This window comes from Leptopilina boulardi, unplaced genomic scaffold, assembly GCF_019393585.1.
Source record: "Leptopilina boulardi isolate dan_hultmark-lab unplaced genomic scaffold, ZJU_Lbou_2.1 LbouV2_97, whole genome shotgun sequence".
In the NCBI taxonomy this organism is placed as follows: Eukaryota; Metazoa; Arthropoda; class Insecta; order Hymenoptera; family Figitidae; genus Leptopilina; species Leptopilina boulardi.
The window spans coordinates 912,155-930,927 of NW_026138046.1; the positions used below are offsets into that span (position 1 = coordinate 912,155).

Here is an 18,773-nt window from a genome sequence, read left to right on the forward strand (position 1 = left end):
GAGACAAAAGTAAAAAAAAAAAAAACTACAAAAGTTAAAAAATTATTTTTTTTTAAATTTAAAAAAAAAATATTTTTACTTACATCATTGTTTGATGTTTTAATAGGTTCTGCATCTTCGATACATTTTATGTATATTGTTGCTCTATCATAAGTAAGGCTCGCCATTCGTTCTACTTCTAATCTTTCACATAAACAATCCATGCATACGACTGAAACAAAAAATAAAAAATTTTGTTTTACATTATTTATTAGAAAATAATATTTTTTATTTTATTTTATTTTATATATTATATTTTAACACTACAACTATAAAATTTGAAAATAAAAATTAAAAATCAGTCAAATTTTTTATTTGGCTTAATATTTGGCCTAATTTTTACTTAGCTTAATATTTGGCCATAACCCAATATGTGTTTAGCCTAATTTTTACTTGGCTTAATATTTTGCCATAACCTAATTTGTATTTGGCCTAATTTTTACTTGGCTTAATATTTGGCCATAACCTAATTTGTATTTGGCCATATTCTTTCTTGGCTTAATATTTGGTCTTAATTCAATTCGTATTTGGCTCAATATTTGACCGTAACACAATTCGTATTTGGTTTAATACTTGGCCTTAAACCAATTCGCATTTAGCCTAATTCACAGTTGGCTTAATATTTATTAAACCTAATTTTTCACTTGAAATATTCTGTATTTAAGCTAATTTTTATGTAGCCTACATTTTTATTTAATCTAATTCCTATTTAACCAAATTTTTATTTAACCAAATTTATTTTTTCTTGTTTATTTTGCTTTCATTGTACAAAAAATTATGAGAGATTAAGTTACATACAAATTAGGCCAAATAAAAATTAAGTTAAATTAATATTTAACCAACTAAGACTTTTGTCAAATACGACTTAGGTTAAGGTAATATTATTGCCAAATAAGATTAAGGCCAAATAATTTGTAAAAAAAACTACAAATTAGGTTATATAAATATTAAGCCAAATAGGAATTAAGACTAATACAAATTAGGTTAAGGCAATATTAAACGAAATAGGAATTAGGTTAAATAAAAATTAGATTAAGGCAATATTAAGCCAAAAATAAAAATTAGGTCAAATAATTTTTTTGATAAACTATATGAATTAGGCTTAAGTAAATATTAAGCCAAATGGAAGGGAGGACTAAAACCAAATTAGGTTAAGGCAATAATTATGCAAGTAATAATTAGGCCAAATATTTTTATTTTTAGATAAACATCAAATTAGGTTATTTAAATATTAAGCCAAATAGAAATTAGGTCTAATACAAATTAGGTTAAGGTAAAATTAAGCCAAATAGGAATTAAGCTAAATACGAATTAGGTTAAGGTAAAATTAATGCCAACAGGAATTAGGCTAAATACGAATTGGGTTAAGGCCAAATTGTAAGTCAACTAAGAATTAAGCCAAATACGAATTATATTAAGGCCAAATATTAAGCCAACTACGAATTAGGTTAAGGACAAATATTAAGCTAAATACGAATTATATTAATACCAAATATTAAGCAAATTAAGAATTAGGCCAAATATTAAGCCAATACGAATTAGGTTAAGGCCAAATATTAAGTTAAATATTTAGCCAAATATGAAGTAGGTTAATGCCAAAAATTAAGCTAATTAAGAATTAGGCCAAATATTAAGCCAGATACGAATTATGCTAATACCAAATATTAAGCTAATTAAGAATTAGGCAAAATATTTAGCCAAATACGAATTAGGTTAATGCCAAATATTAAGCCAAATATGAATCAGGTTAATGCCAAATATTAAGCCAAATACGAATTAGGTAAAGGCCAAATATTAAGCCAAATATGTATCAGGTTAATGCCAAATATTAAGCCAAATATGTATCAGGTTAATACCAAATATTGAGCCAGATACGAATTAGGTTAAAACCAAATATTAAACTAATTAAGAATTAGGCAAAATATTTATCCAAATATTAATTGGGTTAGTGGCAAATATTAAGCAAAATATTAATTTGGTTGAAGCCAAATATTAAGCCAAATATGAATCAGGTTAATGTCAAATATTAAGCCAAATACGAATAAGGTTAATGCCAAATATTTAGCCAAATACGAATTAGGTTAATACCAAATATTAAGCTAATTAAGAATTAGGCCAAATATTAAGCCAAATACGAATTAGGTTAATGTTAAATATTAAGCCAAATATTAATTGAGTTAAGGCCAAATATTAAGCCAAATATGAATCAGGTAATGTCAATTATTATGCCAAATACGAATTCGGTTAATACCAAATCTTAAGCTAATTAAGAATTAGGCCAAATATTAAGCCAAATACGAATTAGGTTAATGTCAAATATTAATCAAATAGGAATGAGGTTAAATAAAAATTAGTTTAAGAAAATATTGAGCCAAAAAAAGAATTATCGCAAAAGTAATTTTTAACTGAAGTTTTACATTAAAAAAAGCATTTTTTTTGTCAAATAAGCGAAAGGTGAAAAGAAAGAAGAATTCATGTCTCATTAGCCTCATGGGGATTATCAGTGACGATATTCTTGAGTAGGGCACGCGATATCGAGGCAACCTATCAGAAGATATCGCACCCATGGTAATTACAAGTGGCTTGGGTGGACATTGGAATTCATCTGAGGGTATATAACCTCTAAACCTAACTTTGCCTTGATTTGAGCGCGCATCTCTCTCTCTCTTTCCATACCCTTTGAATGCAACCCCATACACACACACACAAGCCAAGACTTTTCTTTTCGACGACCCCTTTTACCCCCAAATGGAAAACTATCTGAACATGACGTAACACTCCTGAGACCTCGCGCGTCTATCGTTGCTGTACGGGTAAAGCTTTAACGGTTTTTGCCCTGTCCAGCTATACAGCAACAATGAACGCTTCTTGCCAGCAACGATGGCTTTTCCCATTCGCCCACCCCCCTCCCCTCCCCATTTCCTTCTGGTACCATGGGCTTTCTCCGGTCACCTTATATTATTAATTACTGTATTAATCACCCACCCCAAAACATACACTAGAAAGGTGCAATCTATTATGCACGGATAAGAGCGCTTCTCGGGGACTTGTATATATATAACTTAAATTTATAATCTCCCCCGCACACGTAATATATTAATTTTATTTGGATAAAATTACTTTTATTTTCATTTCTTATTCTTGAAATTGCAATTTTTTTTTGATTTATTTCAATTTTTAAGTAAATTTTTAAGTACTATACTTCGAATTTAAATTTTTAATAATAAATTTTTTAATGTAGGATATTTTAACAACTAATTGAATTTAGACATTTATTGATTTAAATCGAAACAGTAGGTTCCAAGTAAAGAAAAAGTAAATTTAATGTAGGTTAAATGTAGATTCTAGGTAGAATAAAAGTAGATGTAGGTTCAATGTAGAGTTAATGTAGAGTCAAACAAAATTAATGTAGGATCAAGGTAGAGTCAAGCAGGTTCAATGAAGAATTAAGGTAGAGTCAAATAGGTTCTATGTAGGATCCAGGTAGAGTCAAGCAGGTTTAATGTAGGATCAAGGTAGAGTCAAGCCGGTTCAATGTAGAATCAAGGTACAGTCAAGAAGGTTCAATGTAGAATCAAGGTAGAGTCAAATAGGTTTAATGTAGGATCCAGGTAGAGTCAAGCAGGTTTAATGTAGGATCAAGGTAGAGTCAAGAAGGTTCAATGTAGGATCAACGTAGAGTCAAGCAGGTTCAATGTAGAATCAAGGTAAAGTCAAATAGGTTTAATGTAGGATCCAGGTAGAGTCAAATAGGTTCTATGTAGGATACAGGTAGAGTCAAGCAGGTTTAATGTAGAATAAAGGTAGAGTCAAATAGGTTTAATGTACGATCCAGGTAGAGTCAAGCAGGTTTAATGTAGGATCAAGGTAGAGTCAAGAAGGTTCAATGTAGGATCAACGTAGAGTCAAGCAGGTTCAATGTAGAATCAAGGTAAAGTGAAAATAGGTTTAATGTAGGATCCACGTAGAGTCAAGCAGGTTTATTGTAGGATCAAGATAGAGTCAATCAGGTTTAATGTAGGATCAAGGTAGAGTCAAGAAGGTTCAATGTAGAATCAAGGTAGAGTCAAATAGGTTTATTGTATGATCCAGGTAGAGTCAAGCAGGTTCAATGTAGGATCAAGTCAAATAATCTTAGTGTAGGTTCCAGGTAGAGTCAAAGTTCAAAGTAGGTTTAATATAGGATTAATGTAGATTTGAGATAGAGACAAAGTAGATGTAGGGTCAATGTAGAGTTAATACAGGTTTAAGGTTGGATAAAAGTAGATTTAATGTGGGATCAAGAAAAAGTGAAGTAGGTTTAATGTAGCATGAAGGTAGAGTTAAGTAGATTCAATGTCAGATTAAGGTAGAATCAAGAAAGTTTAATACAGCTTCTAAATGTAGTGAGTATAGAATCAAAGTAGTTTTAACGTAGTGTTGAGTTTAATGTAGATTAAATCTATATATTCCAGCTGGAGTCGAAGTAGAGTATAAGTAGGGTCAATGTAGAGTCTATATGTACTTAATGTAGGTTCAATGAAGATACTAAGTAGAGTCAAAATAGATGTATGGTTAATGTAGGTTAATGGTAAGATAAAAATATATTTAATGTAGGATCAAGGTAGAGTCATGTAAGTTTAATGTAGGTTTGATGTAGATTCTATGTAGAGTTAAAGTAGAGTAAACATAGGGACAATGTAGAGTAAATGTAGGTTTAAGGTAAATTCAATATAGGTTCTTGGTAGCGTTGTAGAAGATGTAGTGTCAATGTAGAGTTAATGTAGGTCCAAAGTAGAATCAAAGTAGGTTAAATATAGATTTAATGTAGGTTCTAGATAAAATTAATGTATGATTAAAGTTGGATTAAAGTAGATTGAAAGTAGATTCAAAGTAGATACTAGATAGAGTTAAATTAAGTGTAGCGTGTATGTAGAGTCCGTGTGTTTTAAATGTAGGTTCAATCTAAATTCAAGGTAGAGTCAAAGCGGATAAAGGGTCAATTTAAAATTAATATTGGTTAAAATTAAGGTCAAAGTACGTATAATATAGGTGTAATGTTTAATGTAGGTTCTAAGTAGAGTCAAGTAGGGTTAATGGATGTTTAATGTAGGATCAATGTAGAGTCAAGTATCTTTAATGTAGGGTTAAAGTACAGTCAACTAGGTTTAATTCCGAAACAAGGTAGAGTTAAGTAAAATTAATATAGGTTCAATATAGATTCTATGTAGAGTTAAAGTAGAGTAAATGTAGGGTCAATGTAGAGTTAATTTACATTTAAGGTAGGATTAAAATAGGTTTAATGTAGTTTGAATGTAGATATTTGGTAGAGTCAAAGTAGATAAAGGGTAAATATAGAGTTAAATTTGGTTTAAGGTAGAATCGAAGTAAATATTATGTAGGGCCAACATAGAGTTAATGTAGATTTTAGGTAGGACCAAAGTAGGTTTAATATATAGGTTCTAGGTAGAGTCAAAGTTGATGTAATATCAACGTGTAGAGTTTTTTTTGTGAAATCAATGTAAAAACAAAGTAGAAATAAGTTTAAATCTAGTGGCAAAGTAATGTAAAGATAAATACAACGTCAAAGTTAAAGGTATAGTTTAAGTAATATCAAATGAATTAAAATCTTCCAAATATCAAAGAAGATTTAATATAAAGTCAAAATTGGTTCTAAGTATAGTGTTAATTCAATGAAAAGAAAAAAAAATTTTATGACATTTGAAGAACATTCGTGAAACATTAAATTTTCAACTTCTACATCGAGAAATATCAAAAGATTTTGGAAACAATCGAAATAAAATTGGCAACTTGACGGAATCCTAAACTCTCATTTCGGGTGAAACTTTGCAACAAGTTTTTGTCAAGAAACATTCACCACTTTATGGTTTGACTGCCCTCAGATGGCACTTTAGGGAAATACACTGTAAGAAGATGAGAGCGATACTCTCTCTCTCTCTCTCTCTCTCTGTATACTTTGAAAGACGACGACAGCCTATTGTGTATTATTCGCCAATAAACCCAGTGGCGCTGTTTGTTCAGCAAATAGGGACTTTTCTCTATCTCAATTTCCTTCTCTTTCTCTCTCTCTCTCTTCCTCTTCCTCTTATTCTTGCTTTTCTACTACAAACTTACATTGCTATATCCATTTCACATTCCAAAGCATTACATCTCGCGACTCACTTTGTCTTATATATATATATATATATATATATATATATACATTTTGCGAGAACAAGAAGAAGAAGAAAATCCCAGCATTGCGCACAGTATACTTGTCTCGTTCTCCAAAAGGAGAGAATTGACTTTGGGACTTGGTTAATGTATATTTCAACTTGTGGTCGGCTCAAGAGAGTTTATTCTCTTGTTTATAATGGTTATTTTCTCGTGAAAAGATGATTTTTACGCGAAACAGTGGAAATGATTTCTGTTTGAATGATGGCTATAGTTTAGAAAGAGAGAATTTACTCTATACTTCAGAGAGAGAGAGAGAGAGAGAGAGAGAGAGAGAGAGAGATAGTATAGACTATTTTTCTCCAATTGATTGTGATTGCCCTTACAAAACAAGGGGTCTATACTAGTACTATTGTACAAGAGAGAACAAAACTCTTCGTATATATATATAAAACTTTTAGTTACTTTGCGTGATGGTGATTTGAACACCTAATTCTTGGTATATAGTCAATTTCATGAGAAAGAGAATATAAACATTTAATAGTAATTGAGTGAGATAGAGGGCATTTTTCTCCAAGGGGGAAAAAATTTGAAAAAGAATAAACAAAAATTTACGACAATTGTTGAAGGTAATTAATTTAATTATTTTTCAATTACATTCGATATAGTGAGCATTTTCTTTTTTTTAAATAATAATAATGAAAGAAAAAATTGAAGAGTTGAACATGGAATTCAATATTTGAAAATTTGATAAATTTAAAAAAAGGGGTAAAAGTAAGTTTAGTTTAGAGTCAAACTAAAATCAATGTAGGGTAAAAATAGGTTTTAGATAGTGTCGAACTTGATTTAAGACTAGGTCCAGACTAGGTACTAACAAAATTCTAACTGGGTCCTAAGTACTAACTAACTACTATGTAGGTCCTAACAAGGTCCTAAGTACTAAGTAGGTCCTAACTAGGTTCTAAATACTAACTAGGTACTAAGCAAGTCCTAACTAGGTTCTTAGTACTAACTACGTACTAAGCAGGTACTAAGTAGGTCATTAGTAGGTTCTAACTAGTTTCGAAGTACTAACTAGGTACTAAGCAGGTACTAAGTAGGTCTTAAGTAGGTTCTAACTAGGTACTAAGCAGGTCCTAAGTACGAACTAGGTACTAAGCTGGTCCTAACTAGGTTCTAAGTACTAACTAGGTACTAAGTACTAACTAGGTACTAAGCAGGTACTAAGTAGGTCATTAGTAGGTTCTAACTAAGTACTAACCAGGTCCTAAATACTAACTAGGTCCTACCTAGGTTCTAAGTACAAACTAGGTACTAAGCAAGAACTAAGTATGTACTAAGTAGGTCTTAAGTAGGTTCTAACTAGGTACTAAGCAGGTCCTAAGTACTAACTAGGTACTAAGTAGGTCTTAAGTAGATTCTAAGTACTAACTAGGTACTAATCAGGTACTAAGTAGGCCTTTAGTAGGTTCTAACTAGGTACTAAGCAGGTCCTAAGTACTAACTAGGTACTAAGCAGGTCCTAACTAGGTTCTAAGTACTAACTAGGTACTAAGCAGGCACTAAGTAGGTCTTAAGTAGGTTCTAACTAGGTACTAAGCAGGTCCTAAGTACTAACTAGGTTCTAAGTAGGTCTTAAGTAGGTTCTAACTAGGTACTAAGCAGGACCTAACTAGGTTCTAAATACTAACTAGATACTAAGTAGGTCCTAACTAGGTTCTAAGTACTAACTAGGTACTAAGCAGGTACTAAGTAGGTCTTAAGTAGGTTCTAACTAGGTACTAAGCAGGTCCTATGTACTAACTAGGTACTAAGCAGGTTCTAAGTACTAACTAGGTACTAAGCAGGTACTAAGTAGGTCTTAAGTAGGTTCTAACTAGGTACTAAGCAGGTCCTAAGTACTAACTAAGTACTAAGTACTAACTAGGTACTAAGTACTAACTAGGTACTAAGCAGGTACTAAGTAGGTTGTAAGTAAGTTCTAACTAGGTACTAAGCAGGTCCTAACTAGGTTTTAAATGCTAACTAGGTACTAAGTAGGTCCTACCTAGGTCCTAAGTAGGTCCTACCTAGGTCCTAAGTACGAACTAGGTAATAAGTAGTTCCTAACTAGGTAGTAAGTAGTTCCTAAAGTACTAATTAGGTATTAACTAGGTACTAATTTGATACTAATTATGTTCTAACTATGTACTATGCAGGTCCTAAGTACTAACTAGTTTAAAGTACAGTTAAAGGAGGCTTAAAGTTTTGTCAAAGTAACGTAAATTTAGTTAATGTAGAGTAAAAAATTAAAAGCAGCATTAACGTACTTTTAAATTAATGTAACAATACTTTTATTTTAATTTTGTCTTTTAAGGTTTTCGAAAAATCTTTTTATCTCCTGATGCTGAAAAGCAAAATAAAAAATTAACACAAATTATATTACATATATATATATATATATATATATATATATACAACCCTCGTATTATAGAAATTCAATTCACTTCTCATAAATATCGTTTAATCATATATTTCTCTCGGCTTACGACTCTTAGTGTCCACAAATCACCCAGTTTTGACTCTCCATGTGTATATATCCATATATATCGCAAAACAAGATTCTCCCGAATGGACAAAATTAATATTCGTATTATAACGGGTGCTTAGAGATTTAGAAGGCGAATTTGCAGATTAGTTTCCTCTCTTGGAAATGTGGTCACGATGCAATGGGGGTATTCCGATTGGTCCATTCACAGCGGGGGGGTCAAGGGATATATATATATATATATATGTGTGTGAGGGTGTATAGTGCGGTGGTAGCTAAAGTGGGTGGTACACTAGTGGATTTAGTTTCCTATATACAATATCATATATAGGGGTCGAAATCTCGTAAGGTTCAATGGGTGGTAAAAGGGGGTGGGGGGAGGTCAGCCTCAACGTATTTGTTACCGAGAGAGAGCAGCAAGTGTGCTGGACACATCTTTAATATATGCATCGTCCTAATGGACGAGGTTCTACGAATTGTAGTAATAGTGATTTACCACGTCGTGCGCTCCCCCGTCTCCCCCAAAAAACAGGACTAAAATAGAACGTTACTTACGATGATAAGAGGGATGTTAGACACTTTCGTAAGAGATTCTTCGGGACGATTTCATATTCCAATTCGCAGATTTCACGAGTGTGAAATATATTGTCACTGTTCCATATATATAATTCTAACATAAACGGTTTTTTTTTTAAATCTTCCAAATTGAATATTACATTCAAAAGTATTAAATTGATTTACTCAAAATATCAAAGGTATCAATTAGATACTTTTAAATTAATGTGATTAGAATATTATTTACATGACGGAAAAACCTACATTGAACCTAGTTAGGACCTAGACAGAACCTACTTAGAACGTAGTCAGAACCTACTTAGAACTTAGTTAGAACCTAGTTGGAGCCTACTTAGAACCTACTTAGAACTTAGTTAGAACCTATTTAGAACGTACTTAGAGCCTACTTAGAACCTACTTAGAACTTAGTTAGAACCTATTTAGAACGTACTTAGAGCCTAGTTAGGACCTAGTAAGAACCTACTTAGAACATAGTCAGAACCTACTTAGAACTTAGTTAGAACCTAGTTGGAGCCTACTTAGAACTTAGTTAGAACCTAGTTGGAGCCTACTTAGAACCTACTTAGAACTTAGTTAGAACCTATTTAGAACGTACTTAGAGCCTAGTTAGGACCTAGTAAGGACCTACTTAGAACATAGTCAGAACCTACTTAGAACTTAGTTAGAACCTAGTTGGAGCCTACTTAGAACCTACTTAGAACATAGTTAGAACCTAGTTGGAGCCTACTTAGAACCTACTTAGAACTTAGTTAAATCCTACTTAGAACCAACTTAGTATCTATTTAGAACGTACTTAGAACCTAATTAGAACGTAGTTTCACCTAGTTAGAATCTAGTTAGAACATAGTCAGAACCTACTTAGAACTTAGTTAGAACGTAGTTGGAGCCTAGTTAGAACTTACTTAGAACTTATTTAAATCCTACTTAGAACCAACTTAAAACCTATTTAGAACGTACTTTGAACCTAGTTAAAACCTACTTAGAACGTAGTTTGAACCTAGTTAGAACCTACTTAGAACGTAGTTTGAACCTAGTTAAAACCTACTTAGAACTTAGTTAGAACTTAGTTAAATCCTATTTAGAATAGTGTTTTAGTGTGTTTCAAGTGTTTTGAAAATTTTTCTTGATGTTTTATAGTAAAAAGTTTCACTGAAACAGGGAAAATTTTAGCTATTACAGAGAAACATATTGTTGTTTCAGATAAAGATTTTTTTCATCGCTTTAATTTTTTCTCTACCAATCAGTTGGTAAATTTTTTTTCGATTTCCAAGGAAACGTAAATGGTAGATAAGAAAAAAAATTAAACCTTAGAAAAATGACGTTCCTTATGTATGTATGTATGTATGTGTGTGTGAGTTCTAAAAGTCTTCGATCAAAATCGAAACCGCGTTAAGAGCGACAGGAAGGTGAAACGTGAGGGATATTAAAAACGATGGAAGGACTTTCATTCATAACTGTTGAGGTCGTCCCGTGAATGAAAGATCGATCCCCCCTTTTCTCTCTCTCTCACTCACTCTTTCTCACTCTTTTGCCACACCATCGTGATGTCGCGTTTGAAACGTGTGCGATGACGTCTTTTCGCCTTCAGCAAATTTTTCTTTTTTGCATTCGTCAATTTTTCCTCTCAGTTCATTTTGCACGGAAAGCAAATCTTCTCTCTTTCTCTCTCTCTCTCTCTCTCTCTCTCTTGCATTCCACAACGCATAATATAGAAAATAGCAACTATATATATATATACACTCACAAATAGCGCCCCTCGCAACTTTCAAGTAAAACTGCGAATTCACGCGAAACAATTTTGTACAGATTTTATTGCACTTGGCTTTAAAATTCCGCAACTTGAGTCAAAAGAATAAAAAAAAAAATTATATATCAGGATCGGAAACTATTGTGATTTTTATTTTATTTTTTTTTTGCAATGAATTGCTAAACTTTTTTTTCTCTTCGTTTCGATCTTTTATTTTTATCGATATATAATTAATTTCATTTATTCTTTTTTTCTTTAGCTAAGATGGAAAAAGATCTTCGCCTGAATTAGCGATAAGTTTTACTGGAGTAGCGAAATATTGCACTAAAAGAAGGTAAAATTTTTGCTACTCTAGAGAAACATATCGCTGTTATACAGATAAAGATATCTTTTTGCGTGAAAGATAAAAGAGTTATTTGGAAAACATCAAAACCTAGCCCAAAACTAGTCAGAACCTAGTTAGAAAATAAACAGAACCTTGTCAGAACCTAAACAGGACCTAGTCAGAAATTAGTCACAAACTAGACAGAACCTAGTTATAACCTAAACAGGACCTAGTTTAAACCTATTCAGAAATACGAACATAGTCAGAAACCGTGCCGGAACCTAATCAGAAATCAGTCAGAACCTAGTTAGAACTTAGTTATAACCTACTAGAATTTTCTAAAAACTAAGTTAAATCTTACTTTGACTCCAGTTAGAACCTAGTTAGGGCCTAGTCAGAACATACTTAGAATCTAGTTAGGATGAAGACAGAACCTAGTCAGAAACTAGACAAAACCTAATTATAACCTAAACAGGACCTAGTCTAAACATAGTCAGAAATTAGAACATAGTCAGAACCCGTGCCGAAACCTAGTCAGAAATTAGTCAGAACCTAGTTAGAACTTAGTTAGAATCTACTAGAATTTTCTAAAAACTAAGTTAAATCCTACTTTGACTCTAGTTAGAACCTAGTTAGGACCTAGTCAGAAACTAGACAGAACCTAGTTAGAACCTAGTCAGAACCTACTTAGAATCTAGTTAGGACCTAGACAGAACCTAGTCGGAAACTAGACAGAACCTAGTTTAAACCTAAACAGGACCTAAAGAGAACCTATTCAAAAATGAGAAACTACTCAGAACTTAAAACCTAGTCAGAATCTACTTAGACCTACCAAAATAAGTATTTTTTTGAAAACTTTAAAAGACAAAAAAAATGTTTAATGATAATAATCCTAATAATATTTCCAAATATTTACAAAGTGAAAAAATTATTTTTATCAGAAAAAAGCAACATTTTTCAAATGCTAATCGCATTTCGATTTATTATTCTTTTTCTCGTTGAGATTATCCCCCTTCCCCATTTTTTGTATAACGATTTCCCTTTCTCTTTACCATAGATGCTACGGAGGTGGGTTGAATTTTTGCTTGAAAAATATTATTCTCTCTTTATATATTTACCGTTTTTTTTTCTTATGTATATATGTATATATACTTTTGCAGGTGAATCTTTCTGCATTGCTTCCTAATTTCCACACCAAACGAGAGAATATTATTCTACAATTTCTCAAGGGTAATTTTTAACAGGAAACCAAAAAAAAAAAAAAATTATTTTTTATAGACATCAATTAAAAAAATTTTTTTTTTTGTCAATTTTGTATATATTTAAATATAGTAGAGAAAGAGAGGGGGAGAGAAATGATAATAATATTCAAGTTTTGTGGTCCTTTAGAGAAGAAACAAAGATTGTTGACTAGTAATAATAATGATTTCGTTAATGAACGTCTTCGAGAGTGACAAGAACCACAACAAAGTGAATATTTAATCCTCTTACGCCTATAGTATAAGAGGAGCGAAACCCTTTAATCCCGGTTCAAGACTCTTAATAAACTCCATATAATATATATACATATATATAAATAGGGTTCCTCGAAATAATCAAAACAGAAGACGAAAATTTCAACTAATATTAATAATTTAACTTTCTAAAAAAATGAATTAATTTAAAATTAAAAAAAAAAATTTTAACCTCGTTAAAGAAATTAACTTACTTTATTTTATTTTTAATAAGAGATTTGGTCAGAATCTAGACAGTTTTCCCTGTTTGACAGTAAAAAAATGCCTGACTAGGTTCTAAATAAGTTTTAACTAGGTTCTAAGGAGATTCTGACTAGGACCAATCTATAGATTCTAGGTAGATTCTAAGTAGGATTTAACTAAGTTCTAAGTAGTTTCAAACTAGGTTCTAACTAAATTTAATGTAAATTCTAACTAGGCTAAAACTAGTTTCTAAGTAAGTTCTGACTAGGTTCTAACTACGTTCTAAGTAGGTTCTAACTAGGTCCTAACTAGGCTCTAAGTACGTTCTAAATAGGTTCTAAGTTGGTTCTAAGTAGGATTTAACTAAGTTCTAAATAGGATCTAAGTAGTTTCTAAGTAGTTTCTGACTAGGACCTATCTAGATTATAAGTAGGATTTAACTAAGTTGTAAGTAGTTTCTAACTATGTTCTAACAAAATTTAATGTAAGTTCTAACTAGGCTAAAACTAGTTTCTAAGTAAGTTCTGACTAGGTTGTAACTACGATCTAAGTAGATTCTAACTAGGTCCTAACTAGGTTCTAAGTACGTTTTAAATAGGTTCTAAGTTGGTTCTAACTTGGATTTAACTAAGTTCTAAGTAGGATCTAAGTAGATTCTAAGTAGAATATAACTAGGTTCTAACTACGTTCTAAGTAGGATCTGACTAGGTTCTAACTATGTTTTAAGTAGGTTTTTACCGGGTCCTAACTAGGCTCTAAGTACGTTATAAATTGATTCTAAGTAGGATTTAACTAAGTTCTAAGTAGTTTTTAACTAAATTTAATGTAAGTTCTAATTAGGCTAAAACTAGTTTCTAAGTAAGTTCTGACTAGGTTCTAACTACGTTCTAAGTAAGTTCTAACTAGGTCCTAACTAGGCTCTAAGTTCTAAATAGGTTCTAAGTTGGTTCTAAGCAGGATTTAAGTAAGTTCTAAGTAGGATCTAAGTAGTTTCTAAGTAGGTTCTAACTAAATTTTAACTAAATTCTATGTAACTTCTAACTAGATTCTCCAACTAGATTTTAACAAGCTTCTAACTAGATTCTAAGTAAACTATGACTAGCTCCTAACTAGGTTCTAAGTAGCGTCTAAGTAGGATTTAACTGAGTTCTGAGTAGGTTCTAACTAAGTTCTATCTAAATTCTAAGTAACTTCTATTTTCCAAAATAAAAAGTCTATTTTTCGTTGAGGGTGAAAATAAATCGAAATATGCTTCATCTGTTCTTTCTAACGTGTTATAATATAAAATGGATGACAGTTTCCCTTTTAGTGAAGAATCGAGATTTCCTCTCATAATCGAGATACGTCACTATTCGAAACGCCCCCTCGCGATTAATCACCATTGGGTGCAAAGGTGATTGCACCCAATGAAGTAAAGTTTTAGCCTCAAGACATTTGGAGACAATTTGACGAGATGATTTTTTTATTCCTTCATCTTCTCTCTATTCGAGCAATTTTGACAATTTTTATTTTTATTTTTTTTATCTCTCTTTCTCACCCTAATGTCTTTAATTCTCCACGTCCAAGTTTCTCATTCCCCTTTATTTTGTATATAGTCTAATTCTCAGGAGGCTTCCTACAAAAATCCTATCCGTCTTCAGCTTTTTGATTTATCGCCACCTAATTAACTTCTAGGATTCTATGAAAATCTCTAGCTGAGAATGAGAATGAGAAAGAGACAATTAAGGAGCAGGTGTACGAATCAAATTTTTGTCAGAATCTCTCCCCTCGTTTGATGACAATATAATAATGAAGAATTTAGCTTGGATATGTAATTGATTAAATTTCTAATTGATTGTACTGTGAATTGATTATATTTTGGATGAAAATTAACTTTTTTCGACCATATGTTTGATATATAGAATGTTAGAAAGGGATTTATGATTCAAAAGGAATTTCGATATAAACTGACAAATCAATCTATGAGCGTAATAAAAGTATATTTATCACATCAAATGCGTGAAACTTATATCCAGGTAAAAACTTTTTTCCGTAATATTGAATTTTATCGAAATTAGAAAATAATAAACTAAAAATAAGGAAAACTAGTGAGGAAACTGAATTAAAAAAAAAAATAGGAGCAACGAAAAATTCAAAGGAAACCCAACTATAAACATTAACCTATATAAGTAGCTAAAAAAGCAACTTTAACCTAAAATCCACATGAATGCTTAAAAGAACATTAACTTAAAATGCAAAGTTAAAATTTAAAACCACTCGAGGTTAAAAACAACGTTAATTTAAAAACAACCTCAACTTTAAAGCATACCCTTAATTTGGAAAACAACCTTAACTTTAAAACTACCTTATAATTTGAAAACAACTTTAATCTAAAAATAACTTTAACTTTAAAACAACCTTATTTTAAAAACAATCCTAAAGCTTTAAAGTAATTTAAGTTAAAAAAGTAAACTTTACGAGAAACTTTAGTTAAAAAACAACCTAAGCTTTAAAACAACAGAAACTTAAAAGTAAGCCCAAATTTAAAAATGCATTTAAAACTAAAAGTGATGACTGACACTAAAGAAAATAATTTTAAAGCAACCGAAACTTTAGGGAAAATTTAAGTTTAAAAGCAAACTAAGACTAAAATTATAGGCAAAAAGTGACGAAATTAAAGAACCTTTAAAATTTAAAATCAAAAAAGCAACCTAAGTTTTAAAACAACAGAATTTAAAAATTTTAAACCCAATTTCAAAAAGCCTAAATTTAAAAAAAAAGAAAAAAAATTTGAAACTAAAAGTGACAAAAACTAAAATAGAACATTAACTTAAATGAAACCTAAACTTTAAGTAAACGTAAGCTAAATTGCTAAACAACCAAAACTTTAAAAAGCATTTAATTTTAAAACAATTTTAGCTTAATTATATAACCCAAACTTTGAAAGGAAGATTAGCTAAAAAAACAACCTAAGTTTTAAAGTAACAGAAAGTTAAGATTTTTTTTAACTTTAAAGTTAAGTAAAACAAACTAAAAAAGAATATTTAAAACTAAAAGTGACAGAAACTAAAGAAGATAACTTTATTTTAAAGAAACCTAAAATTTAACAAAATTTAAGCGTAAAAGTAAACTAACGGTAAGTCTAAAATTAGGCAATAAGTGACAAAAACTAAAGAAGAGTCCTGATCTTTTTTTTTGTAATTCAATTAGAGGTAAAATTGAATAAATTTAGTTACAGATTTTAAAAATTCTTTAGCCTAAGTCCAATTTAAGTAAGGATATTGTTATTCAATTTATAATATTTTAAAGTTTAGGTTGCTTTAAGCTTTGGTTTAAGTTTAGTTTTAGCTTTAGAATTAGTATATATAGTTTAAGATTTATGTTGCTTTTAAGTTTTTTTTAAGTTAATTTTTAATTTAATGTTAATTTAAGTTTTGTTGAGTTAATGTAGGTTTAATGTAGAGTCAAAGAAAGTTTACTATAAGGCCAAAGTAAAATTTAGATAGCGTTAAGTAAATTTAATGTAGGGCCAAAGTAGGTTCTAGACAGAGTCAAATAAATTAAATGTATATATAGGATATACGTTACTGAATGTTCAAAAAATTCAATCTAGGATTATGAGAAGTTTAAAGTAGACGTTAAAAAAGGTTCAAAATTTAAGGTAAGTTAAATGTAGAATTATTATAGAGTCAAGAATCAAAAATCAGAATTAATGTAGTTTCAGTTTAGTGTCAGTTTTTAATTTAAAATACCTATTACTAACTTTATGTTAAGGGCAATATGGATTAAATCCAAGTACACTTAATTCAGAATTCAATTAGTTTTCGTTTTCTTTTCATTTTGTCTTTTGAGGTTTTCTAATAATACTTTTATCTGCTGCTGAAAAGTAAAATAAAAAATTAAAAATACGATATTAGTTATTTCTTCTATAATAATATTCCGTTTTAATATTAGATGTTACGCTTTTAAAATCGGTTTAAATATTTAAATATTAAAATTATTCCTAAATTTCTAGAAATAAAAAATGTTTTGCAAAACACTGATTTAAAATTTCTTTTAATTTGTCCAGTCAGTTTATAGTATTTACTATATATATATCGCTTTAATTATTTTTAATCGTATAATTAGATAGAAATTGATTAGAATAAGTCAAGTCACGTGAGGATCGTTGTACGTGACATGTAGGGAAATTAGGTGAGGATGAGAAATACATAGAGAGAGAGAGAAGGAGAATATGGTTCCCGGGTTGAGATTTCCCGAACAAACAGACAATTTGGCTTATTTTAAGGGCAAGCGGAACTCGTTGCCTTCAGAAAGGCATTGGAAGAGAGGGGGAGGGGGGAAAGGGGGATATGAACGAGGAGAAAAAAAAATTCTCTAGGGTGGTTAGTTGGTTGCTTCTGGTGACTGATACGGCACTGACTAACGAGCAACGACGACGACGACCACTGCTTCGTTCCGCTCTTAAAGCTGTATTTCCCCCCTCCTCACAAACCTTCTGAACTTTTCCCTTGCCTCAGAGGGTGGTCCATCCAGCAAGCGACGAGAACATTAAGCAACGCTGCCTCACTACCCATAGTATCAATCACCTACCGAACTCACACACACACACACAAAAATAGCTACCGGTGGTTGACAGAACCGGAGGTGACGCGATTGAATACCATCATCCCCCTTAAATCGCTAACCACCCTTGACAACATTTCCCCCCAAAAACGTACCACCTCTCCCTCATATCACTCCCCTATCCTCTTTTTCCCTCCCCCACACCTCGCATCTTTTCCTCAATGTCCTTTAGGCCAAAAAGAGATTTGTCGTATAATCGTCCTTTCCACCCTAATGGTCATTTTGAAGAAAAAGGTAAATGCTATATACGATGATTTTTGCAGCAAAAATAACAAGTCGAATATTATTTTTTACATCAATGTGAAAATAGCTTTCTGAAACTTAGGTAAAAATTAAACCAAAGCTGAATCAAAACGTAAGTTAAATTAAACTTAAATACAAGGTACTAATTAGTTCCTTACTAGGTCCTAAGTACTAACTAGGTACGAACAAGGTACTAACTGGGTCCTAACTAGGTACTAACTAGCTGCTACATACTAACTAGGTCCTAAGTACTACCTAGGTACGAACCAGGTACTAACTAGGTTCTAAGTACTAACTAGGTCCTAAGTACTAACTAGATACTAACTAGGTACTAACTAGGTTCTAAGTACAAACTAGGTACGAACCAGGTACTAACTGGGTCCTAACTAGGTACTAACTAGCTCCTAAATACTAACTAGGTCCTAAGTACTAAATAGGTACGAACCAGGTACTAACTAGATCCTAACTAAGTACTAACTAGCTTCTAGATACTCAATAGGTCCTAAGTACTTACTAGGTACGAACCAAGTACAAACTAGGTACTAACTAGGTTCTAAGTACTAACTAGGTACGAACCAGGTACTAACTAGATCCTAACTAAGTACTAACTAGCTCCTAGATACTCAATAGGTCCTAAGTACTTACTAGGTACGAACCAAGTACAAACTAGGTACTAACTAGGTTCTAAGTACTAACTAGATACGAAACATGTACTAACTAGGTACTAACTAGGTTCTAAGTACTAACTAGATACGAACCAGATACTAACTGGGTACTAACTAGGTACGAACCAGATACTAACTAAGTCCTAACTAAGTATTAACTAGCTTCTAGATACTCAATAGGTCCTAAGTACTTACT

The 18,773-nt window shown here is 31.4% G+C and overlaps 1 protein-coding gene across 2 annotated transcripts in view; it reads right to left on the minus strand.

Annotated features, from left to right (window-relative positions):
* The window catches only part of LOC127290940 (ubiquitin carboxyl-terminal hydrolase 48-like), a 152,184-nt gene that overhangs the window by 80,200 nt on the left and 53,211 nt on the right, over positions 1–18,773 (minus strand). For both annotated transcript variants that reach the window (XM_051319782.1, XM_051319784.1), the window contains exon 14: positions 84–211. In XM_051319782.1, the coding sequence (XP_051175739.1) occupies positions 84–211 (128 nt within the window). The remainder of the gene's footprint in view (positions 1–83; positions 212–18,773) is intronic.